Genomic DNA, 27,877 nt, shown 5'->3' with positions numbered 1-27,877 from the left:
TGGGATGGCAATGTCGGTCGGTCCACCACTTTGGTCCAAACTGAAATATCTATATATAAGTCTTAGATGGATTGCCATGACATTTTATACAGACATTCACGGTGCCCAGAGGATGGATCCTACTAACTTTGGTGCTCCCCCTGACATTTCCATCAGCGCCACCATGAGGTTGACATTTTTGTTTTTTACTGAAGTATCTTGACAACTGTCCATTTATGGTTCCTAGATGATTAATCTTAATGTCTTTTTAATGACATTTGTGGATGGCTGGCCATGAAATGTTCTTTGCACATTCAAGCATTTTACCTGCATGTCAGCATGTTAGCATTGTCATTGTGAGCATGTTAGCATGCAGATGTTAGCATTTAGCTCAAAGAACAGCCTCTCTTTAGACTTTAGTTTTGTTATAAGGCTGTACAGACATTAACGAGGGAGCGAGAGTCTGACATATACTCAGGTGAATGGCACCGTTTCACTATTGAAATGAATTTGCACAAATACACGGCACATGTACACATGCATTCACTAATGTGTGGGTGATTATAATTTCCAGCATAATTATACCTGCACTTTGTTCCCTTCTCTTTCTCTTTTCTGGACTCCCCCTCCTGTGATCTCTCCCCTCACCCTGTTGAGTGATGGCTTAAAGGGAAGGGAAGTTAATAACAAACATAATCCCCCCCCTTTGCCTTTCAGTCTTATCCTTCCTCTTAGAAGCAAAAAGTGGAAACTACAAAAAAGACAACTTGTCCGTTTCATTTTTGGATATTCATTTAATGATAACATCACTTTTTTTTCACAAATAATGTTTACAGAATTAAAAAAAATCAATGAATGACAACAAAGAGCTTCCCAAAATAAACAGGGAAAAATTAACAATCACACCGAAAATACTTTTGGCTATCTTCAATGTATTCTATTTTACAGACAATAATTCCAGTTAAATTGCTTGATTGTTTGTTTGGGTTCTCGAGGCATCTTGTCAGCAGGGAACTGTTAATTGTGTGCTGGGAATACTGTAGGTAGGTAACATTACAGACATTCACATTTGTGTCTTTGGTGTGTTTGTCTAAAGGTAGTGTTGTTTGGGGCTTAATGTACTCCATGCAGGCAGATAGAAGGAGTTACTGATAGTAGCTTGATGTCTGCAGGTCTTTGCACAAGACAGAACACATACTTGCATTATAACTGAAGTTGACAGATCTACAGTACACACACACACACACACACACACACACACACACACACACACACACACACACACACACACACACACACACACACGGCTACTTTGAGTCCTTCGTTACCCTAAATTCACAGATTTGGATCTCATCACGTTGTCCTCAACAAAACAATATAAACACTATCGAGTGTGCTTCTCTTGTGCATCTGGCTTTACCATACTGGTTAGGTGCAAGTGAGCAAAACTGGGACCCTTCATGCCAAAGAGAAATTGTGCACAGCATTACGCCAAGCAGGCTATTTTTACTCATGGGAAACACAATACACAACCACTATTTGCTTTGCTTGTTGTGGGCCTGGCCAAGTAGTATGGTGTATGTGAATTGTAGTTGAGGGATAAAATTGAGTTTCCCTTCCAGGGAATATAAATAATAAATAATGTCTCTGAAGTTCTCTTTTGCTTTAGTATAGTCATGTGTGTGCTTACTGTAATTAAGTCAAGCTCTACACTGGTTGAAACTCAGTGCAGCACTGAAACAGAAGTGGTTTAGTCAACTGCTTCTCTCTGTACAGTACCTTTTTGCAATCCTGCTTACCTTCTTCCTTTGTGATGGCAAAGCAGGCTGAGGGCTTCAGTAAGAGAAGGGGGATTTAGTCTTGAGCCTGTCCAGACTCACATCTACTTAGACTGTCTGACATTCTGGGGGCAAAGCCCTTTGATTGACTTTGCTGGTACCAAACGAATTTTAATCTTCAAAGATTTTAATCTGCTGTTTTGTCTGTTAGTCACAAGAGGTGGGGGTGGAAGGTATAAAGGGCTGTTAACAGTCACAATGTTGCACAATACAAATTAACATAAAGACACGGGTATAAAAAAAAAAACATACATACAAAACAAAAAAAGTGTTTTAGAGCCAAATAAAGCAATACAAGCATGAAGCATTTTTCTCTGCACAACTTCATTTGGTGTCTTAAAGGTCATTCACAGAAAGCACTGATCCCTTTTGGGGTAGTACTGAGGAGTTACAACATGCAGCAAAAACAATTGCTGATAGTGTTTAGTTGGGCTGTTGTGATGGGGAAAGGGCAGCACAACCCCATTTCAGTGCACTCTCCTTTATGAACAGATAAAGGAGGGCTTGAGGTCCGTATGTCCCTTAGCCCTAGGTTTCAGCCAATGACAACACACCATCAGTCCCAGCATTGACTCATGTGAGCTGAGACGTTGCCATTCCAGCAATGTGAATGAAGAAATATTATTGAAGCAGAATAAAGCATGTAAATGGAGTAGAGGCACTTTCAATGTTTTTTAAAGTCCAGACAAATGTTTTTGAACTTGTTTAATGTCTACTTAGACAACCAATGGGCCTTTAGTTAAATATATGTCCAGTTTCTCCTTCGCTTGTTGACTGGTTGATACTGTGTCCTCCACTTTCACAAAAGCATTTGCTGTTCTGCTGCTCTTTCAACAGTGGGGAAAACACTGTATATATGTATATAGTTAAAATCCTCATTTGGGTCAAAGGTGTCAAAAGTAGGAAGGCTTGTGTGAAGTCATATTGTTATTTGATGTACAGTGATCCTGTAGTAGCAACACCTCATATTCCAGATTGCCATTCTGAACAACAGGTTCAGGGACCATAAGTTGTGGCTGTTTTTGAGGCAGTGCCCCATTGTCCATATCAGCCTTCACTCCATCCAACTCTAGCTGGGAGGGCTCACAGTCTAGGTCCAGGTGGCCGTTGGCCCTCTTCCTGCGAAGATAGCATACCACTCCCACTGCTATTGCTATCAGTACCAGCAGTAGCAAAATGGCAATTGCAGGCACCAGCATCGTGGTCAGCCTCTGGTCGTCAAATTGTGCATCATGGCCCCTGACACTTTCAGCAGCCGTATGGGCCTCAGTACAGACCCTGTCTGTGCCACTAGGTGCACCTAGTGGACTGGCACACACAGTGTAGGTGGAGTTGGGCTTCAGACCTCTGAGTCTGTACTCTGGGAAGGATGCTGGCAGGCTGAGTTGAATCGGCCTGCGGTCTGGCCCAGAGAGATTGCGGTAGGTCAGGCGGATTCCACGGATGTAAGGCCGCATTTCAATGTAGCGGTGGAGGTCCAGCAGGACTGAGGTTGTGGTTGCTTGATGTGAGCTGATGTCTGGTGCATCTACACTGACCGTTGCCATGGGGATGTCAGCTTCAGGTGGTGAAGGTGGGTGATGGTTTTGGACTTCACAATACATGCCAGAGGTGCCATGTGGACAGATACATTCTACCTGACCATGCTGGTCCAATCGACAAGTACCCCCATTCACACAGGTGTGAGGGGGACAGAAATGCTGCTCGCCATCTGGGTCGATGCTGCTGCTACTGGGGGATGCGGGGACAGGGGGTAAGGGAAATGTATTCTCTTTGTTAGTGGGGTCGTCACTGGCCCTGGGGACTGGAATAGCTCTAGTAGTACTCGGGAGGGTGGTGACAGGAACAGGCAGGGTAGTAGTAGTTTTGACAGTACTAGTGGTGACTGTAGTTGTAGTAGGACAGCCAAAATCCCTGTGCTCCAGTCTTTCCATTACCTTTCCAGCATTGATAGGTGGGAAATGGCAGCGGGTCTCCTCTGTTCTCTCCAGGGTGATGCTCTTGGCTCTCAGCCATCTTGGGAACCATGCTAATGTACAGAGACAGTTGAATGGGTTCTCTGCTACTGTGAGCTTTCTGAGGTGGGGTAAGAGCTGGGAAAACTCTTCAGGGAGGCTCTGCAAACTGAGGCTACTAATGTCCAACTCCTGCAGCTCTCCAAGGTTCTGCAGGTCCTGAACCTTAAGAGGACCCATGGGGTTTCCAGCCAGGCTGAGATGAATCAGCCCCTGGGTCTCCATTAGCGCTGAGGGGAAGGACTCGAGTTGGTTTCCTGAGATGTCCAGTTCATGGAGGTTCTTTAGACTACCCATAAGCTCCTTATTCAGATTGGAGAGCCCCACACCACCCAATTTGAGCGACTCCAGGTTTGGGGTCTGGAGGTCTGAAGGACCCAAGGTGGGTAAGACATTAAAGCGAAGGTCCAGCAGCAGTAGTCGGGGCATTGAGAGAGCAGGCAGGGATGTCAACTGGTTGCCCTGCAGTTTGAGTTCCAGCAAGTGCTCTAAACCATTAAAGGCTGCAGGGTGGATGGTCTCGATATGATTACTATACAAATAAAGGCGCTCAAGCGGTGCCATACCCTGGAAGCATTCCTCTGAAATGTGGGTGATCTGGTTGGATGACAAGTCCAGATTTCTCAAAGAGATCAAAGGTTCAAACACCCTATCAGTAAGTTCTGTCAATTTGTTTTGACTGAGGTCCAGCATCTCCAGGTTCTCCAGACCATCAAAGTCCTCAGTTGTCAAGCTCTCAATGCCATTGGCAAAGAGGTAGAGACTTTTTGTGGATGGGGGCACTCCCTTGGGGATAGTAGAGGAGCGTCTCAGGAAACATAAGATGGATTCTGGCGTGGAACAGGCGCAGTCCTCTGGGCACTCGCTGGACAAGGTGCCATCGGGAAGGATGAAGAAGAGTAGAAAGGGCATCAGCGGAGTGAGAAAGACCTTCATGGTGGAGACTCTTTGTCTCTCCATGCTCAGCCTAAAACAAAAGAACAAATAAACTGTCAATGAACTGCATAATCATTCAGAGAAATATACAGTAAATGCTGATTGTAAACAGGATACAACGCACAATATTGCAAGGGTCGTGTTTGAGTTTAGAAGCAGCCAGCTGTTGCACCAAGAAATGTGGGACAGATATAGCAAAATTTTGAAATTCTTTAGGAAAGCATATTTTCTCCCTATATCGTCTAGTTTTTAAACCAGCCTTGGTCAGCTATTGATTCACTGTGTGGGTCTATAATGTGTTTCAAAGGGTGAGATTACTATCAAAGGTTTAACTATGCATAGCCAGTGATCAAAGGCAGTCTTTTGTCACAAGGTCTCTCAAACAATAGGACCGTAGCCGTGACCTCAGGCTTTAGAGGGAGTTTTCTGCTAACTTCAGGGAAAAGTTGACATAGTGGCGTCTTGCCACGCCTTTCTGGCTAAGGAGTGCCACATTCTTCCTGCAATGATCTAGAGAGTATTGCAGGATGCCAACGCATTTGTTTCCCTCTAATAATCCTACAGATGGCTATGTGTGCATGTGTGTGTGCACGAGCACATACACAGCCACAAATGCTCATATATATATATATATCTCATAATATGTGTGCTGGTGTTTGTAAATCAAAGGGTTTATATTTGTAAGCTGCCCACCCACTGCTATTTACTGTACTGCATTTACTGTGGTTGTACTGGGATCACAGTTAACCACTCTACCTATGTTTATGACAGACTTCATAGCCTATGAAACACGCAGACACAGCAGCAATGAACAAATCTAACTTGTTTTGTTTCTGAGAAGATGTATCAAAGTGAAAACATGGAGTGGCTTTGAATGTTTTTCTGTCCCTCCAGAGACACTCAAACAGTGAAAAGCTTCACACATCCCTCTCAATGATTCACCATAAACACTGCTCTGATATCTCCAGTTTCATATAACCATACCATGTCGGCTTTGTTTGGCTGCATGTCTGCCATGCTGCACGTGGCCATGCATCTGTGGTTGATTTACTTTGTGGCATTCTAAACTTGGAGAGGAGCTTCACTGATAGCCCAGAGCTGCTTCCCTTACCGTAGTAATATAAATAACACACGCTTTCTATGTTGTCATTATGCAGACTTGACGGCCAGTGCTGCTTGCCAGAGAATTGTCTGTAATACTGGGTGAAATATACACTATGTAGACTAACGAGTAGCCTACTGGATCATCCGAAAGATACATATGTTACTGTGATTTAAGCCCATTTCACCTGAGTGTCAACACAGTATTTGAAAGGGCTGCAAAGGAGGGAAGGGATGATGAAAGTAGAAAGGAATGAGGGGAGATAAAGAAGAAGCTAGTTGCCGACAAGAGTCTGTGTGGCAGTTTATTATCCTCTGCTATTGAGTGAGACGGCCTTGGGGGGAAGAGGCAACATCTCTATCTGTTAACCATTTCTCTTCTTTTGTCTTTTTTTAGTCTACAGGGAGTCAATAGAAAGCACTTCTTTGTCCATAATCCTTAACCAGAGGCACCCTGGCCTGATTTGAAACACTCCATATTCCCCTGGTGTCCAGCAATTATTTTAGTTCTTGTCATGATTTAAGTTAATTGATTCTGAGTGAGGGTAGCGAATGGTTTAATAATTCAAAACCTTTCTGAACATTAATGATGCCCTGCCCACAAGCACTGTACGTTCGTCAACTTGAATGCTCGAGGGAGCTTACTTCAGGGCCTTAAATGGTGCAGTTGTTGATGTCTTCACTGCACAAATACCTGAATGAGAAGCCAAGTATGTGTGACTTAGTTTTATACAGATGAAGCACATACTGTGAGAACATTCTGTTCTTACACTGCTTTATTTAGGGTTGGGGCTCCTTTTTTCTCATTTCCTTTTTCTATCTTAGAACAATGTTCGTTTCCTCTAAAGTTACAGATTGTGTATGTATGTATGTATGTATGTATGTATGTATGTATGTGTGTGTGTGTGTATATATATATATATATATATATATATATATATATATATATATAAAATTATATTGCATAGCTCATCTGTTAGATATACAAATACACAAACATTGTATCAGGCTCTAGAAGCATAGTTGCTCTCTCAGTATCTCTTCTTGTTTATACCAGAATCTGAGTGTGTTGTGGTCAGCGATCATACATGTCGGGAAATAAATGCATTTATTTTTCTCATCTATTTCAAGTAGTTTTATTTCATTTACTCATTGGTGTCAATGCCATCTCTGAAAACAGCTGAAACTGCTTTGTCTGTCCTTTGTTAATAATTTTTTTTTATTACTTAATCAAAGTTTATGTTACAGGAGCATCAGTGCTGCTGCCAACTTAAATAATTTATCCTTTTTAAAGTCCATTCACTGCTCTTTCCTTTCACATTAAATTAAACATTTTCTTTCACTGCCTTGAATGTCAGAACTTGGAGAGGAGATCAAGGGTTTTAAGGGGGTGCATCAGAGAGGCGTAGGAAGGGTATCATCTCATCACACCACAGCTACGGCATTTATTTTCCATTTCTTTCAGCATACTTTTCTTTTCGCTCCTCCCCTGAAATCACAACCGCCTTGGAAAGATTCCCTGATGTCTTATTTTTCCTTCTCCAGTGTATAAACTAAAAGTAATCATGACATTTGCCTGAACCCCACTGCCAACACATTACTCTTATTATTCAGGTAACTCTTCTAGACAGGGCAGAAATGTTATTCTGTGCAGCCAGTCGTCAATAACATGACCCTACTCAAACCTCAAGGCTTGATTGAACAAAGCAGTTAACTAGTTTTCAGAGTCAGCACCTGCTAACAGCACAGAAAAAACACCTGAACTTTGGCAGCCATGCAGAAAGGTTGGACCCGCTTAGTGTTGCAACTGTTTATGGAAAATCTGGTCTGGAAAGTAACGAAACATCTGATGGCGACAGTTTGCTGTCGGCTACAGCTGAATGGGCAGCAGAGGTGAAGGGTTGCAGTTAACCCATCATTTAAACACAGCGCTTGAGGGAATTCACTTTAACAGGTGAGTAAATACATGTATACAGATGTTCTGGGTCATGCCTCAGTGGCTGGGGAGAAGTCCAAAGTGAGAACATTTGATGTGCTCCTGTTGAAAATGAAACGTTTAATTGTATTAATCAATAATAACTAGATTCATAATTTCATAGGATGGCCAAAACCTTTAAAAAATAGTCACAGAGAAAAAGGCAGCTTTCATTACAGGGCTCAGAAATGATCATGATGAGAGAAATTGAGGCTGCTGTGCTGCGTATGTGTACAGAACAAGGGAATACAAAAGGATTTGGGAAGATAAACAGGAGATGAAGGGGTTAGGGAGAATCAAGCAGCAGCTGGAGCGTATGCAGATGGTCTTAGGTTTTCATATCATCACTGTGTGTGGGGTGCAGCATTACAGTTTTAGGATACAGCGTGTGTGTGTGTGTGTGTGTGTGTGTACACTCTCTTTGACACACACACACACACACACACACACACACACATACTTTATGTGGTGCCTATTCAGAACAAACGCTGCATGCACGACACGTTACTGTTCATCTGAGAGAAGTATCATACATGTATTTGTCTGAATTCCTTCCGGAAATAGAGAAACTTTTGGCCAGAGACAGCTATAAGGGTCCCGTGCCAGAACATACACAACATCAAGGCAGCCATGAGAGGAGAGCAAGATAAAACTAAGAATATTTTTCTTAGAAACTCAACGTGGTGATTCTAATGTAGCTCCCGGGGGCAGAATGTTTATTTGAGTGTGCCTCATTCCAAACTGGGACAGGCACATCTGATAACCCAGTGGAGGAGAAACTGTGTTGGATATGGATGAGGAAGGGTTTAGTCAGTAAATTCTGCCAGATCACAGATAAATTGGAGCTTGGCTCGGTTGGATTCTCCTGTTTCCTTTCTTTCTGGATACGAGTGACACATGCAGGTCTTATTAGTGGGTAAGATAAGGCGCAATTGTGGCGTCACAAAAGCATGGATCCACACACTGTGTGCTGTGTGGCTTTAACTTAAGTGTTTTGAAGTGAGTGCAGGTGGAGGGTCCGAGAGAGATAGTAGAAAGACAGGCTTGTCATCCCCTCAAGGAGGAATGCCCCCCCCCCTTCCCTTCTTGCCTTCCTCCTCATCCCTTGAGTTGTAATTTCCTTTTCTCTCCCCTGCGCGCTTGTTGAGACATTCCTGAGACAGGCAGCAGCTGAGCTTGAAAAAGTGTGCTTGTCTGTCTCACTTGCTTGGCATTTTAAGATTAACAGGGAGTCTTTTGGGGTTTATAAACGCTGGATTGGATGAATTATGATGCTGCTTATATGAATGGGAGTTCAAACCTCTTTGTGACCAGATATTTTATATAACAATTGTTTTTTCATGTGTTTTGTCTTTATGCTTGAGTCTAGGTTTGTAGGTTATATTAGAATAAAACGTGTTGGCTGATGAGTATGTGGAATCACCCGAGGGGCAGAAACGTTAAGGAGAAAATACTGAGAAGCATGGGAACGTCCTTGCGCAACACTAAGTGAAATACATGGTCAGTCCCTTTTAAAAAGAATTAAAGAGGCAATAAGAAGGGGCAAAAGGAAGAAAAGCATTTTCTCTCTCCCTCGGCTCACTTCTTTTCGCCTTTTTTTCTGTCTGAGATTAGTAGGAAAAGCAAACAAAAGCAGGGGAACAGCAGAGACAAAAGCAGGTCAGTAGGGGCACCGGGGTGGAGAGGTGGAAAAGGCCTGGCTTGGGAGGGTGAAGTGGGCTTCAGCAATTAAATCCCAGCAGGCCAAGCGTCAAGAGCCCTTATCTTCAGAGCTAAAGGCCAACACTAAGGGGCAATGAAGGGTACAACAGGGAGAAGAAAATTGCGTTGTGTGTTTGGGTGTGGAGGAGCCACAGCTCTCTGTGCACTGGCGTAATTCAGCAGGCCGGGCTAGAGACTACGGGGGGGCACTACGTACGCCAAGTCACAGTAAGGGGATAAGGCTGCACACTACAGAGTGCATACTCCCATTAAAGAGACTTCTCTTCTGGGACTTTAACTATTAAACCATGACCCTATAAGAAGACAAATGATCACTCCTCTTAACACAGACTCTTAGATGTTCTTAAGCCTTTCTATTGCCAGTAACATCCTTGCCACAGCTAGACCCTGTTATCTCCAATCAAGTGGGGGTTATCCGTCAACATGACAAAGGAGTCGAGAGAGAATTGGGGCAGAAAAACGAGTTGTTGAGTTCATCGGAAGATGAAAAGATAACTAAAGAAGTAGCGCAGGAGAGAAAGCTTGTGCAGAAACACGTAACACAACTATGAGTTTGAAAATGTCAGCTATGTTAATGGAAGTCTGTTGGTATGCATGTAATGCTGTAAAGTATTTGTTTAAGGTATGTGCTAATGAATCTCTATTGTAGTGCTTCATTGCTGTTGTCGAAAATAATGTAAGCAAATATGCAAAGTATGGATTAGAAAGGAAGGCATGTTTAGAGGCGGAAACATGTTGGCGTCATCCTCGTCCAAGGTTTTCCATTCAGGGGCGCTCGGGTGTTTTGGCAGCATACTAGGAAAGCAGATTGATTTTCCTTTTATTTATACTGAAAATAAATCTGATCAAGCAAAAGCTAATGGCTGTTTGTCTTTTGTCCTGTCAAGGTAAACTGCATCTGTCTATTTTAGAGCTCAAATACCATATATCTAAGATGCTCACATTTGTGAATAGACCCAACAGATTAGGTGTCCGCACATCAAGGCTTGGCTGCATACACTTTAGTAATAGCCTTTTTAAAAAAAGACAAAGACAATATTCCTGCTTTACTAACTGTGCACTTGCATCAAGATTAGAATACAAACACAGACAGAGGAGAGGAGGATGATATTTGTAGGTCTGTCACTGGCAATACTCATCTTGAAGCCACAATATCATTGCTATGCTTTGTAGTGGTATGAGGGGTATTAGGGGACATAAGAGAATATACTTACAATGTGCTGCACAAACAAAGGTTTCCAACTGATTTCATCCTGACCACAAGAAAATACCCTGTAATAGTCCCATCCATCGTGCATCAGCTGTGCCAGTGCTGATTGACGTCTAAAGGTTGTTGTTTTAAATAACAACAAACAGCCACTTAACAGGCAGGTTCCTGTTGGGCTGCCTCCTAGTTATAGACTAGTTTTCTTATGCCTTCCTTCATTCTATGCTGTTTGCCCCATACATTCTGCACATCTAAATGAGTTGTAAAACAGCTTATCATCGGTGTGAAAAGCGAACCTTTTCATCTCAGAATTTATGCTTTTGACCAGGCCTGCTTATAAGGACAGTGTGAAGCCCTACCATTAGCGCCTGCACCTGGAGGACTTGAAAGAGAGCATAATATACAGGCCAGGGGTGAATGGGAGGGTAGTGAAATAGTAAAACTCTCAAAAACAGTTATATATCATATATGTCCTATAGCTGCACTAGGAGGGATACGGGACAACTCTGTGCTTGTTTTTTTGATCCAAGTCAGTAGTTAGAATTTGGGTTTCCATTTGTGCTCAAAAACTGTTTGATTGGAAAATATTAACACAAAAGAGAAAAAAAAAAAAAAACTATAGCCAAACAGTCATTCCTTTGCTTAGTTCATCTGGTCAGATAGCATCAGTCTAAACGACAACAAAGCCTGTGAGGCAGAGAGCGACTCCTTGAGGTCAGAGGCCAAGCTCAGATTAATGTTTCTACTGCTGCTCAGTATTCTGTGTCCTCAGACAACACAGATAACGGGCCCTGTTTGACACAGGCATACACCCAGCTCTGGTTACACACGAGTACACCTGAAGCTTTCTGGTCTCCGTCTCCACAAACAGGTGCTTTCTTCACTCCTCCAGGGCAACATGAAACCCAAAACCTCTGGAGTGTGTCTGAGTAAATGATGCGACCTGCGCCAAAAGCTGCAGCCTTTGCCGGCTGCACACTCTTACCTCTGAGCAGAGAGCAGGCGAGAGGGAAACGGAAGCAGGCTGACATGGGCAGCTGGGCAGCCAGACTAGAACAGAACTGGGACGCTGCAACAGCAAGTCTGCCCTTTTGCTCTGCCTCCTCAGAGCTTTTAAGCAAAGAGGTCAGGCACTGTGAGTTCTAAAAGGAAATGTGGACCATTTCCTTTTGTTTTATTGCCGAAGGATATTACAGCTGTAGTAGATGCTAGACTTGATTTTGTTTTTATAAAGGCACACGTTATGGGAGACCCAGGATGCACTAGCTGATGTAGACTCTTTTCTTCTCCCCTTCTCTCTCTATCAGTTTACACACAGTGTCCTCTTGTTTTGCCCAGTGAGCAATGTCTCAACACTGACACACGTCTTTTATCAGTGCGCCCTGCCCTGTGACCTCTCGGGACAGTCATTTAGGTCACATCGCATCTGTCTGAGATCTTCACCACAGGACTCTCACATTACACAAGGCACAAAGCATTTCTAGTGCACCACTGACAACATGGGCCCTCATCTGTTTTCTTATTTCTCTGTGGTTTTTGCACCAACAGCTTTTGTCAATCTTGTGCCTCCTTTATGCTGTGTCTGTCTTTGACCTGGCTTGAATCAGTCACAGCCGAGTGGCACAGAGACACAAACAACACCGTTTTGCCTAACTTACTCTGCCTCTTACTCCCGCTTGCTCTCTGTTTATCTTCACTTTTGTTAGAATCGGAATTGTATTTATTGCCAAGTAAGTAACACTTACAAGGAAATCTCAAACACAGCAGCAAACCACACCACTGCAGAAGTCACAATCTGACGAGTCCCAAATGACCACATCACCAGGAAGCGGTAAATATGACTTCCTAGTGTCACAAAGCTGTACTTTCTTCAGGCCTTGGCTTGTGCCTTCATATCCTGTGCACACCTCCTCCCAGAATCAAAACTTCATTGTACTGTCTGGCTCACTGACCCTGGGAGCAGTGATGTCTAGAGCTTTGTCCTCCTGATAGGGACACTCCAAGCGAACCGGTCTCAAGCAACAAGGGACATCTCAAAAAGACTCCTTTTAACAGAGGTGTATAAAGTACTAGAGACCCATACTTGAGTAGAAGTACAAGTGGTCTATCAAAAAAGTGACTTGAGTAGAAGTTGAAGTGCTCTTTAAGCACCCCACTTAAGTGGAAGTACTAAAGTATTCAACAAGTATTGCAAGTAGTTTATTTTAAAATGTACTACTCAAGTACTAAAAGTACAAGTATTGTGTTATGTAGTTATTAAAGAAAGCAGTCAAAAGTTTGAATATGATATTGTTGAGTTGAACTTTTTAATTGGTATTAAGGCAATCGCAAGCTGTACATTGCTGGATAGGAAGGAAGTTTCTGAAATAAACCCAAAAAGGTACATTAATGTCACAGCTGTTATAACTACTATTATCTGATATAACAGTGGGTTATTAATCACTTATTAACAAATACTGAAATAAAATGTGTGATGTAGTGGAAAGTTAGCAAGCTAGCAAAATACAGATAAACTAGCAGCTTCACATCACAGGGTCAAACGGTTAACATTCAGGACTCACTGCAGACTGAAACAACTCTACAACATTAGATTAATAAAGAGTACAAACTTGCATTGTCTCTGACTTCTGAACAGGCGATTGCCATAATGAAAAGAAACGATTTCTTACGTATAATTACCGTACGCAACTAACGTAGCCGTAACTACACACACTGTAACCTACACGATCTCCGTAGCGTGAGGAATTCACAACAGTAACGAGTAACGATGCACCACATAAAACATTTATCGAAAAAAATAATACTCCAGTAGAGTACAGATACAGCCTTTTAGTACTTAAGTATAGTAGCGAAATAGTTCTACTTCTTTACTATACAGCTCTGCCTTTTAACAGTCCTCATAACCCCTGAGAGAACCTGGCCTTGAGCAGGTGTGTGTGTGTGTGTGTGTGTGTGTGTGTGTGTGTGTGTGTGTGTGTGTGTGTGTGTGTGTGTGTGTGTGTGTGTGTGTGTGTGTGTGTGTGTGTGTGTGTGTGTGTGTGTGTGTGTGTGTGTGTGTTAGAAGTGACTGGATGGACCAGTTTTATCAGTCAGCCAGCCACAACTCCGGCGTGATGTGCACACTCTGCCTACCTCTCTAACATTCTTTCCAGCTCCAACATGACTGCAGTGCTAGTTTGTCACCTGGCCACCTGATCTTTATCTACCTGATGTGAAATACAGAATGTTTATTTTCTTGAAGCTTGGAAATGTGCACCTTTTTATATCACTGATTAAAAAAAGAAGGTGGGAGTATTTGTTTGTCATGACATCTTTGGACAGCATTCTTAAACTATCTTTGTTATTCCGGTTGTGTAAAAGATCAAGGGACGCTGGATGCTGCGGTTTCTTTCCTTTGTCCTTTGTTGAACAGCGCTGTGTAAGAGTTCTAAATCAGAGGGTGTGTATGAGTCAGACGGCAGGCCGGCTGGCAGGCAGGCAGACTGACTGTCGGACCGGCTGACTGGCAGGCTGACTATCCTTGTTAGACAACAGGAAGGAAGCGCTCGCATATTGTCCGTCGGCCTGTCTGCTCGTCTGTCTGTGCGTATCATCTTTCCACTTGAACATACTGTTGACACTTGTCTGAGTATCTCCTCTGGCTTCCAGGAAGTTAAATAGGTCTCGACTAATTCTATAGAATAGTTTGCCTGCATTTCTGTCAAAGCACTGACGTTTAACGTGTACAGAAGCGCCCTGGACCCCTAACGTGTGCCACTCTTATTTGACACATTGTGCAACTATTTCTAAAATTACTGTCTTCACCTTGTCACCCTTGCTCCTTTACTCACCTCTTTCATTTATCTCAGGTTTGTTCATGTAGCTGGAAAGAGTATGACTGGAATCTGATGAACAGCCCTGCAGGGCCTCGTGACAACTATGTAGCTGTCAAAATGTTCATTAAGCTAAGGACCTTGTTAGAGCTCAAGGCTAAAGTACTGGGTTGGTAAACAGAAACTTAGGGCAGTGCTATAGGTCTTACAGGCACATATCAACTTATTTACCTTGTTAAACTGCAGTTCAGCATAGAAACTTGTAGACTTGGAAATACAAACTCACAGCTCATTAGCACAGGACAGTCTTTCAATTGGACTGTGCAGATACGTAAAGGTCAAGACGTACACATCATTAGTTATATTTTACTCTTTCTACATCCAGCCAGGTCTCAATTTGTCAATCTCAAGAAAGAATGAAAGAAGAAGTTCATATTTGCAGCTTACAGAGCACATCATCATCTTATTATTATTATTATTATTATTATTATTATTATTATTATTATTATTATTATTATTTATTTAACTGACTCATTGACAAATGAGTTTGTTGTTCACAATTACTCATGACAAGTTTGGTACCTTCATTTGAAGGCAGGCATTGTACAGTGCTACCTGTTTTTCAGGCCCCCAGCCTCACGCCCCCTCTTTTTCTAAGAATTACAGTTTGTGATTTTTCTTGTCTTTCTGGCCTGCAGGCTTTTTTCTCCTAATAAACAAAACCTCAGACATGTGCCACACACGCAAGATAAATGTCAACTGGAGATCATTGCTGCTGATGTCACAAAGGAATTTGTTGTGAAACTGCTGCCTGTGTTACTGTGCCAGCTCCGGGAGAAATGGCTGACAAACCAGCAGTCAAGCAGAACAGTTCCCCTGCCCCCCATCACGCTGACATGCCTCTCCCCCGTGGCCTCGTCTGCCCTGCCTGTACCTCCTGAAGACCGTTGACTTGTTCATTACAGAACTGCTACCACAGTGTGATTTCTATAAGGTATTCAAAGTGGCTTCTCAGACACACATCTGGTTTTATTAACTGTGTGTCATTCACTTGTAACTTTTGCATAACTGGGGAACGGTTATTTCCTTGTGCTTCCTATTGAATTCTCATTTTCCACTGTGAAGAAGGTCTGACACCGAATGCCTCTCTCAATGTTGTTATCGTAAAATTTCACAGATAAATGACAGGACCCCATCAAAGTCTTTTAATCCCTAGTTTGATTATCAAATTCACCTGCATACTCCACTGATTAAACCGGTAAGCCCTATCAGCTTAGCGAGTGTAAAGACACCCGTCAGCAACAGTCTATTAAGACATCAACATTGACCCCCCACTCTACAATTTGCCTGCAGCAGGTGCGCAGAAGATTCATCATAGTCAGAACAAACAAGGTGTGGGAGAAGAACGAGGAGGAGGGTAGTGACAGAAGTGGAGGAATAAACAAGGGAGCCCTCTGTAACCTCCTTTTCCTTTTAGGCTGTCAGTACACGGATTGCTTAAATCCAGCGCACTGCTTGTGCATTTCTTAGATCATCGAAATCAGGACAATATGAACTCCTTCTAATTGCCACATCTTGGCAGCATGATCTGCTTATGATGTATGATCTGCATAGAGAGGCTTTTCCATTAAAACATACACAATTGTACAGAGAAATACACTAAACGAACACAAACTCCACCCAAGGCCTAATTGTGTCCCTTTATTCCTCTTTAAAGAACCATATCCTAGTTTTATCACGTTTTAGCTCTTAAACAATAGATTATGTATAATTTAAAATGTTAATTTACAAGTTTTTCTACTTTTGGATCTAACTTTTTATTCGCCATAGCAGACAGCCGCTGGTTTCCATTCATTTCTACACAGTATGAAAATGTATGAGCAGACAAATGAAACTTGTGTAATCCATCACACATAACTGATTTGGATTCATATTTGTCACATTGTTACTGTGTGGTAATGCAGGTTAAGTTCAGTTTGATTTAAAAATACTGCACTGTATTAACTTGTAACAATGGTTTAATTTGGACAGAAATCAATGCAGACTTTGTGTTTACAAATCAAGCAAGTTTCAACAGTCTTTTGGTAGGTTTTTATACTGTATGGTAATTAATGGAAAGCAATGGATGGCTGGAATGGTAGAAAAAACATATTCAAATGACTAAAAACACAGCAGAAGGGTTTGTAGAATAATGAACAGTGATGTAAAGTATATGTGATTCATACTAAAAGGGATAAAACATGCAAACCTCCACTGGTTAGGAGGGAGATCTATGCCTTCAGTGGACAGGATTTGTGTCTGTATGTCTGTGCCCTATGGGTTAGTCATATACAAAGAGCCTGAGACGACCTGTCAGACTGCCACGCACAGAAAGAGCAAGGTAATGAATGATGCTGTTGTTATTGTAGCAGCGAATAGCAATTTATCTATATAAAAAGCAGTGTGTTTGCTTTCACATCCGTTCATATGCGTTATTAAGTGAGTAGATTCCTGAGCTGACTTGTAACACAGAACAATGCGAAGTGTGTGCGTGTGCGCGCGCATATTATGGAGCACCCTTGTTTGCTCTTCCATGTTTGGTTTTAGATTGAAATATTAACATTATTAACCAACAATTATACACAGTCGCCATGGTGGCGGGGCGTTAATGAGCAATGGACTGAGTGGGGGAAGTTGTGTTTATGCTGTTTTTAACCTTCACGTCTGAAAGTTTAACACACAGCTACAGGTTGCATTAATGGGAAACACAGGCCAGACATGTGGCTTAGATTCAGAGCCTCAACACATGCACGCTCTCATATTTGACTATATATTCAAATACATACATAAGGTGTGGCAACGATGCGTATTCAGCACACAGGAAAAGAGGCAGGTAAAACACACAAACAGGATGTGCTGTAATTCATTGTAGTGTATACCAGCTTTGTAGTAGAAACTCCAGCATTAAGGCAAAAACAGAGCCAGTGTGTATGTTGGCATTGAAAAAGCAAATCATAAACAGCAAGAAAGCTGTATATGGTACACAGCAGATACACTGTGCGCAAATTCCTTAACCTGAGAAATGTGTGCATAGCCGTAAAATTAACCACAGAAGAAGAACTCTGAATCACCACTTCTTCTCTGTTTTCCCTGAGGATGACTGGGCTCTTCAGAGAGAGGTTCAGGAGCTGTAAAGCAATTATCGAGTAGAGGTGTGCGTCCAGAGGCCCAAGGCTACGGTCTTGTCCTGTATATGTGTGTGTCTGTACAAGCCTACACAGTTCCTGTCACAGCTCAGTGACAACTAGCACAACACCGAAATGAGGCAGGACAGAGGGTAGGGGGTCAGGAGGGATGTGTGTGTGTGTGTGTGTGTGTGTTAAGTAGAAAAGAAAATCAGAGCGACAGTTTTCCCGGACTCCAGCATATATAGGGGTTTATTAGTATTGGTTATTATTTTTCAAACAAAGTTATGGTTATGTATCTCTTAAACAGACAAAATGTGACCTTTTAAAAAGTATTTGCAACAGAAACAATATTTCAAACTTTATTTCCGTAGAGAGACTACATACTGAGCAGCTCATGCACCCTCTTCCTACTAAAGACATAAATCTTTAAAAACCGGTTACGATTTATATAGTTGAATTAAAAAAAAAAAAGTTACAAGGTTACTGAGAAGTCTACATACTACTACCCATTTCTGCCATAACTTCAGCAACCAGACAGGCATGATAAACTCCAAAACCTCCTTTCCTTTTCCCTCTCTCTGTAAAGCTACACAACCTCACTCTATTAAATGCTGTGTGTGTGTGTGTGTGTGTGTGTGTGTGTGTGTGTGTGTGTGTGTGTGTGTGTGTGTGTGTGTGTGTGTGTGTGTGTGTGTGTGTGTGTGTGTGTGTGTGTGTGTGTGTGTGTGTGTGTGTGTGTGTGTGTGTGTGTGTGTGTGTGTGTGTGTGTTTTAAGAAAGCTGCTCTTGTTCTCTTGCCAGTTTTGTAGAAAGGCTCAGAGTTGAGTGAATGAACCCTATTGAGGAAGCAGGGTGTTACGGTTAACACAATTCGGACCGCCAACAGTGTGTGATTTAGGTTTCTAGATGCAAATATTCAAAGCATTGTGTTATGACGCATCATTGCTTCTGTATTCTACATGCTACACTAAACAACCGTTTTAGTTTTTTGGGATTATGATGCAAACCTATTCCTGATGTTAACACTAGTTTATATTGGTAACCGGCCACATCTTATTCATAATAACACAGTTTACTAATAAAACTCACCCAGTGAAGAAACTTCCTCCTCTATTCTCGCTCCACTTTTCTTGGTTAAAGGTCTTCTTTTCCTGGAAACAACACAAGAGTTGTACCTATTAGCCAAATATGTTGCCTTTTTGTTCTTTCTCTCTCTCCACTTATTTGGAATCCACCCTCCCCTGTAATGCATTGTTAATGGTCCGCAAGCAAAACAGGAAGTTTTTTTCCTGTTAATTGGTTGGATTCCAGCTGTGTGCGGGAGCGTGCTGAGCGCTGGCAAGCCGTGTGGCAGCACAAGAGAAGGACAGAGTGTGAGAGGAAGAATGCAGGCCGACCACTCTCCACTCAGTCAGCTCCTTGTTCTGTAGTATCAGCCCATCAGCTGTGGCCCAAGAGAGAGTGTGTGTGTGTGTGTGTGTGTGTGTGTGTGTGTGTGTGACAAGCTAACCCTCAGTTGTTTAATTAAAGCCAAGACCAGCTTTTATTTTAGCCGGCAGGGCCCAAATTGACCACACCGTTAGTGTGTTTTTGTTGATTAGCATCTCATAATCCATGACCACAGAATGGTTTGTGCGTGTGTCCATGTGTTGGTTGCTTTGAATGAATACAGTAATAACTAGTATTGAAAGTTATTTTTGAGCGTGGTAATGGGATCATAAATATCAGTTGGTTTTGGGAAACACAAAGTGACCACTTGATAGAGGTTTTATTATTGGGAGACGTTTGGCAAAGAGCAGCTCCCACATTTCTTTCTAATTTAATTGATTTAAAGCATGGTCATAAAACCGTTTTGGGGTACAAAAATACATGTCAGTAATCTGTACAGGTTAGGGGTGACTGACCATCTTCTGTGTGTAACTACTGTGTGACCCAGTTTCTTGGGGTCACTGTGTCTCCCACTCAGACAATCCCTCCACTGCACTGTAAATATTTAGCTTTCAAAATGGAACTCGGCACTCAAAATAGATGCAAATCATATTTACCGCTTAGCTTCATGAATGACTGTAGCACTTTTTTAAAAGACAAAACTCTCCAACAATATCCCTGTCTTGGTATGCCGTAATAGCTGAGGCCGCCTTCTCCACATCTTTCCATGAGACATTTGGTCTTTAATTTGTGCAGACTGCGCAATGCCAAATCATTGGTAGTATCTTTTAACCTGCCAGTACCTTGTGTTCTCTCTTTTCATCATTATTGGTTTACTTTCATATTTATTCTCTTTTGAAGGAGCTATTTTTGTCACTCCCTTTTTTAGAGGACTGATGCTTTTCAGCCTTTCTGTCCACTATAATTTTCTTTCTTCCTCTGTGTTCATCTGTTAAACATAAATATCGCCTCATCCTTCTTCTACTCTTCTCCTATACTCTGTTTCTCCTTTTCTCTCTGCGTCACTCCCTTTTTCTTCCCCCATCTCCCAAAGCAGAACAGAGCTGAGCAGTCTGGCATTAATGTTGGAACCGACTTTGTAGTGGCATCATCTAAAACTGCAAACAATTTGTCCAAATTATAGCTCCAAACATCAGTCCAAACCTTAAACCTGTAGAGGACTGGTGGAATAAAAAGAGAAAAGATTCATCTTTTGCTGTAGGTGTGTTGCCTTGCTTGATATTTACTCTGCTTCCTGTATTTTGAATATGTACACCATTGACAAGCTGTGACTTGTGGCACTGTCACAACCGTTTGGCTGTTAATTGCAGCGTTGAGTGATTTAGATTGGGGCTGTTACGCAGTGTAAACGTAAATGGGCTGTTCTTATATAGCGCTTTTCTAGTCTCAACGACTACTCAAAGCGCTTTAACATTGTACAGGAACCATTCACCATTCACACACATTCATACACTGTGGCCGAGGCTGCCGTACAAGGTGCCACCTTCTCATCAGATAATCAGTCGCACACATTTACACTCCGATGCGCAGCATTGGGGGCAACTCGGGGTTCAATGTCTTGCCCAAGGACATTGGGCAATGTGTCTTGCCCAAGGACATTGAACTGCAGGGCCAAGGATCGAAACACCAACCTTCCGATTGGCAGGCAACCGCTCTACCACTGAGCCACAGCCGCCCCCGGGATGCACACGTGCATGCATTTGCACGTATACATGCACTGATTTTCTCTCTCAGGCTGCCTCTTGCTCTCTCACGGTGCGGACAGCAGCAGATAACAACACTATTTGTGTCCCTTGCTAGGACAGAAATAGACATTAAGCAAAAGTGGACCAGAGAACGCAACGTCGAATGGTGTAATGCGAGAGAGCAGCTCTGCGCGTACGTGCCGGCTTGTATGGACGGCGTGCCTACTGTACATGAGAAAACGTGTCTGAATGTCACCACTTTGTGACAAAGAAGGTCTCACAAAGACCTGAGTCAGTAAAACATTAATGTTGAAGTCCGAGGTTAAATATTTGACTTTCCTCTCAAAGTGTGTGTGTGTGTGTGTGTGTGTGTGTGTGTGTGTCTGCCCTTGCTTTGCTCTTGCCCAGCAAGATCTGGTTCAAGGCTCATTTCCTAATTACAGTGCTGGCCAGAGGTAATTACAACCTTAGATTAAGAGCTGTTTCTCTTTTTTTTTTTTACAGGCCCACTGAAATGCAGCAATTTGTGGTGACTTTCTGGGTTGAGCATCCTCCCTCTCATTCTCCATCTGTCTCTCACTCTGCTCCTCTCCCTCAATCCTTCACAGGAGTTAGTTTAGGAATTTGGGGGATTTTTTTGGGGCTTTTTGCAGATTTTCCAACCAGAGTGAGAAGGTTAAAACAATATCAGCATTTAATGTAACACTTGAGAGAGTAGTTTCTTTGATTCATCTGATTTAGAGATGGACAAAAAGGTAAAATCTGACAGTGAGCATGTGTGTGTCTGCGGACACAGAGGCCGGCAGTTATTTGGGGTTTGCGCTCAAGCTGGGGCACTCCAAAGCCCTCAGATCCCTTCGCATGTGTGTGTATATTTATGCAAGGTTTTGAAGTGGTTCTTCTGAACGCATCATTTGGCTGCATCGGCAAGCTCTTCTTCAATTTAGTTTGGCAGGCACACAGGCTGGGGTTTGCCTCCGCATACCGCTGGGTCAGCATTGATGTGTGAGGCTGAGGCCCTTGAAGCCGGGGTTTTTATTTAAGACGCCTCTTTGAGAGAGGGGCTCTTGGTTGTCAACCAGGGAACACCCCCCTGCTGCGCAGCACCTGACGAGGGGCATGCTGAAGCCTTAAACGCTGACGGAGGAAAGATTTGTGATCTTGAATTCTCTCACTCACGCAGACTCATTGCTAATTGTGATGAGCCCTCACTTTCACATGGTCATGACAAAACCTAACACACACACGTTCACAAATTTATGCCAGCTTTCTGCCCTGTCGACTTTCCTCCCTCTGCCTGCGGTGTGAGTGCCCCACTCTACAGTAGTCCACCTCTACATCCACCTCCCCATATCCCTCCTCTCCTCCCTTCCCCAGGCCTCCTCGCCTCAGCAACTGACTTTTAACCCTTCTAATCCCTCTGATGCAGAGGGTAAGATGCTTCAGGCACTGCCCCTAATTGGCATAAAACTGAGCTCTGGCGATATGAAGCACAAGTGAAAATCCTCTGCTTTCAGCCAGTTTGGAGAAAAACAGAGTGGCAACACTCCGTGTAACGAACTGTGTTGTGTTGACAAGTAAATTTACACGCATCACAAGCTCCTGTAAGATGCCCAGCAGATCTTTAGTCATGTCTCAAAACAAATGAAAGAACACAACTGTCAATCATTGTCAGCAGAAGATTTAGACATCAGTGCTCTTTTCACCTGAGCTCTTTGGCACAGATAATTAAATGGCAGTCTTTTATTTTGCAAAAAAAAATAAAATAAAAGTACAGGCTGACACAATGTTGGTAAGCAGATCCCGGATGGGTAGTGCGGTTTCGACATTAGTCACACTGGTGTGAGAGCAGGCCTGCGCTTAATTGCTTAAATTGGGTTTTATGAGAACTCCTTCGCCTTAGTCACGGTTCCTGTCCGCAGAACTACATTTAAGGGCAAGAAATGTCCCATGGAGAAGGGATAATCCACCCAGTGTGCATATGTGTCTCACTTAATGCTCACACCAGCACGCACAATTGCACATTTTATCGCCAAAGCGTGGCCATATGTTATGCAACTAATATTTTGACATGCTGTGACTTCAATTTTCCATCACAGGTGAAGAGAGGAACTTTTACCCTGCCTCGTTTACTCCTTCACTCTTGTTCTCTGCTCAAATCGGCCTCCATCATTTATGCCCTCAGACTTTCAGTCTTTCTCTCAGCAGTGTGAAGTGTGTCAGTGTCAACAAGCGACTGTACAAACAAAACAGGCTTCTGTGTAGAGAGTGGTGCAGAAAGCAGTGAGCTCCACATCAGAAAATGACTACACTGGCACAACCGCTCTCTTGTACTGTTAGTGTTACAATCTGTGCATCATAGTAGCCTAAAAGTTCTCTCCATTAGCGAACAAAAATTGGCATCCGGCGGCTGCTCTGCTGTGTCTGGTAGCTAATATAAACCAATTACCACCATTATATACTGTCAATGACACAGTAGCTTCTCCTATAGCATAATGACAGCCTGTGAGGAAACATATGGCGAGGAAACAAGAATAGGAGTTAATAGCCGAGCTATTGGTGTAATTTACGCAGCCCGTTTTGCCCTGAGGAAAGATTAGGCAATTTTCCTTAGCCTGTTTGTGGGGGATGTGTAAAAGATGGTAATCTGACTGAAAGCTGGAGGGACGGTGGTCAGAAGACTGTTCTTACATGAATTAAGCATCTCAGACAAAAAGCATATGTAGAATTTTGTAACCCAGGTTATATTATGATCACTGCTTCCCAGTTGGGTCTTGGGGCTCCTGGTTGGTTCTGGTCTTTTACATAATAATCATTGCATTTCACTGTTAACTGTTATTTTAACACAGTGAGATTACCTCTTAAACGAGGACTGGTTTGATCACATTTATTTGCAGCAACAAACGCATAATTGTAAGAAAATATATTTAAAAAAACCTTTTTGGGACACAATAAGGCTCCTTCTTTAAAGATCCCTCTCAGAGAATCAAAGTATATATTGGCATAATATTTGGAAAGATTAGATAATATTATCTGGAGTATACATACAGATGCACTTGCAGTACTTTATAACTCTACTTTGTGCAAAAGCGATTGGTCTAAACGTGTTGAGTCATGTCACTCTATTGGATGGTAGTTTATTGGTGGAGATGGTCATTTAGAGATTTAATCTTTCAGGAATTTGACCTCATCGCTCATTGCTCTGCTGCACACATGCTGAAGGAAAGTGATGTCTCTCTAATTTCTGCTTGTATCTTTCTTCACATCTGAGCCAGTGTTTCATTAATCTGTCTCTCCACTGCACTGCCTTCAGCTTAAAATCTAATGATTGATTAAATCCGGCTCTGGAACTTGTTCATACGTCAATCAAAGTAGACCATTTTATTTATTATAATAATGACTTTATGGAGTAATCTTTATAACAGTAGCAACTGTTGATAGGCATTTTTAATATGTAGGGTGGCACCAATTATGCTTGTGACTGAAACTTGGCACGACAATGCTTTAGACATTTTCTTGTCTTCCATCCATCATATGGTGTTGCAGATTATTTAGTAGTGTCATGAATTCCCCAAGATTTGTTTTTATTCTAATTCCTACAATTTAGCATTTACAGTGATCCTCCAAAACTGCCAGAAAAGTGTCAGAAAACGTTAAAATAAAAGATGGAAGCTGTGATCCACAGTATGCTGCAGTAATGATTTAGTGGTACCATATATCAACCTTGACAATATCACCCTCCACTTGTCTCCAGATATGACGCAGTCGAAATGTCAAGATAATCTTATTTTAACCTCATGCTGACAAAATACTTAAAGAATTGACTTTGCATTATCTGACCCCCGCGTATCATAACCCTTTCAACGCTTGTGTCCTACTGAACCTTCTGTTGTGGGACGTTCCCCAGTGTGGGTCCAAAAACAGCTTTTCCTCTGCGGTGAACACGGCTCGGTGCGGTCTAGACACTCGGCTCGGCCCCTGCATGCTGCACGGCGTCCTGCGGTCCCACGCCAGCCCGTCTTATTACCGACACGCTCGCGTTTTACGCATTTCCCAAATACTGTTTTATTGTCCGTGTTTGGTGATCTGAAGCATTAGTGGCGCCCACATCGCCAATAAAAACCTGTTGCATCCAATAAGTCACTGGAGCGATCATATTGATTCATTTTTTTTTCTTCATTTTGCAGGGATGCTATATGCATATTTTCTTTATTTTACTTTTCTTACAGTGACGCTGTACGTTAAAAGCAACAAAAAAAACACGTTTTTATAATATTGTTCAACTTACTGTTGCGCAGAACAGAAACAGTGAGTCTCTGTTGGATTATACTGGTGAGTTTTCTTTAAGGGAGTTGTCGCACAGGACACACAACTTAAATAAATGAACTCTGATCAGCGGTGGCTTGTAGTTAAAACATGACATAAACCTGACTAAGAGTTTGGATTTTGCAAAAAAAAAAAAATATTCAGTTAATTTCGCGCAGTTAATCTAGGCTATTAAAAATATTCTTATACATCACCCAACCGCATTTGTCAACATAACCCTGTTTACGCGTCTTTACGCACGTCTTGATCCTGTTCCAAGCGTTGGAGACCAACAAGTATGATATGTTTTTCCTTATTTTATCAGTCAAAGCAGGAATCTCTTACCCTGAACTTCGAAGAAGTAAAGTTGTGAGGGCAGCCGCGCTTGTGCCTTTATCCAAGCGGAGCAGTTCACCGATACAATCTTGTTTTTCCCGTGTGCACGCGCCTTTACAAAAAGTTTCTGTGAACGTATTCAACTTTGAAAGAACGGTCTTCATCAAATCCTTGGAGAGATACACCGACCTCCACGTCAAGGAATGCTCGTGCTGACTGCCTGGACAAAAAGCGCTTTATTGGTGGTGAGCACAGAGGAGAGTTTAAGCGGAGGGATGGGAGGGGCGAGGCGCACCGCAGCAGGACGCACTCCTGCACAGACCGGAGAACAGCGAGCAACTCACCTTGCAACTTGGCTGAGTGCTGAGGAGAGAAATTCCAGCCTCTTTTTTAGTTTGCTATATCTTAATGCCTACCTGCACGACCTGTTTTTAAGCTAGAGACATTACTGGTTTCATGTGTTACTGTTCAGAAAGGTTAGTTACATTTCATTTGTATGACTGTTTATTTATTACTACCTTGCTTTGCTTTTTGAAGTATGTATTTTAATCAGCTTCTCTGCAGGAAAAATAAGCAAGTTGAGAGGCTTCAACATTATGCTTACGGATATTTTGACAAGGCACATTTTGGGACCGGATCACACCAAATCAAACAAAACATACCTTTAAACTAAAATACATGACGTAGTAAACATTTGTGGTAATATGATTAAAAAAGATGCAAAGATCTATACATTTATGAATAAATCTTTTCTGTTCACACACTTTCATTCTCCATTGACATATGAGGAACTGTCCATTGCCTCCACAGTCTACGTGCAGTGCACATTAGCACATATGGTCGCTTCATTCACAGAGCCATCTTCAAGCTTAGAAAGCTATTGAATACTTCCGAATCCAGTGACAAACTACCCGTCAGCAGCTGGCAGCCTATTTCAATGTCAGCCAGTCCCAACAAGGTGCAGTAAGGTGATAGCTTTCAGTGCTGTGTCACCTCCAATGTGTACTTTTAGCCACATGTCACAGAATTAACCAGAAACCTGAAGCCTCTTGTGTACAGTGCTTTAATATTTGTATAAATTTGACCCACGCGTTCATGTCGAGCTTCTGTTCTCTCCCCATGTCGACAAGAAATTGAAAAAAATAATAATTGAAACCAGGACAAATTTTTGCCAACCCCCGTGCTGAAGGCGTAGACTCCAACAAGAAAATTATTCAACAGCCAGGCCCCGAGGCGGCCGCTTGTGTCTCCTGAACCTCCCCCCTCTCCCTCTCTCTCTCCCTCTTACCCTATCCTCTGGACAAGGGCCACTTTAGTTCCTCTCCACTTGTTGAGCCATGCTTGTGTTTTGTACAGTTTACTTTTTGATAGCAGTCTCTCATGCCTTTCTCCTTCTCCTTCTGCTCCTACTGTAGGAGTTATTACATGCAGTACACACATGCACTTTGCCATCTGCAAGGCATTACAGTAAATTGCAGGAATAGAGAAATGATTTCACGTGCGTCCCGCAGCGTCCAGATGTGGCTCCCCAGTTGTAGCCACAACTGAGTTTTACATGTTCAGGAGAAATAAAGGAGGAAATAAATCTTTCCCTGTTTACCTAATCACACAGACTCACAAAATCAGTGCTCGCTCTCGGTCCATCTCAGTTTCTCCCCCTCATAAACATAGACCTCTGTGTCCAAACTACAACACCAGAGCTGAGGTTATCCAGGTAACACTGAGGGAGAGCTATTTATCTTAGTCATTCAGCTTGTGTGGCTTGTGTGTGTTGGATGGTGAGGAGGACCAGTGTCTCCAGAGCTCAGGTACTCGGTTACTGCCTGTTATTTATTTCTGCAGAAGCTTATTTGTTGCTTGAGTTTTACAGCCACACTGCTGAGAAGGAAATCTCAAATTCAAAGTCAGCATCATCTGATTGTTGCCACAACTGGTTGTCACAGAATAAATAAATAGAATAAGTAAGTAAGTAAATTCAGTGTAAAATCCAGTGTTGCAATGCCATCCTCCATACTGAACTAATAGCAGTTTTATCTCAGGGTAAACATAGATAGAGAAAATTGCTTATTAATAATAAGTGGTTCAATATTTCTTGGTCTTGATGGATTAATATTTAGTAAATGTATATAAAGATTTTCTAGAATTTAATCTCCTTTTCTGATTATATTACTTTCTTCTCATTTTATGAATTCATTTAACTGTTCTATTTTGTAGATGTGTTCTCCCCATGCAATTGTTTAAATGCTATTACAAAGACTTCTCCACACTTCCAGCAAACAATCATGTTGGAGAGATACTAAATGTGTTGAATATTTGTTCATTTCATTTAATATCTTTGCCCCGTGTCACAT

At 42.3% G+C, this 27,877-nt stretch overlaps 2 protein-coding genes across 2 annotated transcripts in view; one reads left to right on the top strand and one right to left on the bottom strand.

Annotated features, from left to right (window-relative positions):
- The window catches only part of coro7 (coronin 7), a 109,704-nt gene that overhangs the window by 53,562 nt on the left and 28,265 nt on the right, over positions 1–27,877 (top strand). The window lies entirely within an intron of this gene.
- On the bottom strand, positions 754–25,778 carry vasnb (vasorin b). Its single transcript, XM_028598754.1, has 3 exons — positions 25,536–25,778; positions 18,841–18,902; positions 754–4,799 (listed from the first exon to the last, which is right to left on the bottom strand). Exon 3 carries the CDS (start codon positions 4,790–4,792, stop codon positions 2,711–2,713), a length of 2,082 nt encoding a protein of 693 aa, XP_028454555.1. The 5' UTR covers positions 4,793–4,799; positions 18,841–18,902; positions 25,536–25,778; the 3' UTR covers positions 754–2,710.

This window comes from Perca flavescens, chromosome 15 (genome assembly GCF_004354835.1).
Source record: "Perca flavescens isolate YP-PL-M2 chromosome 15, PFLA_1.0, whole genome shotgun sequence".
NCBI lineage: Eukaryota > Metazoa > Chordata > Actinopteri > Perciformes > Percidae > Perca > Perca flavescens.
Note: the sequence above shows the minus strand (reverse complement) of the source record. Positions and strands in the feature narration are given on the sequence as shown.

Excerpts from the sequence above, each read along its gene's own strand:
- vasnb (XM_028598754.1), bottom strand. The coding sequence starts at position 4,792 with ATGGAGAGACAAAGAGTCTCCACCATGAAGGTCTTTCTCACTCCGCTG.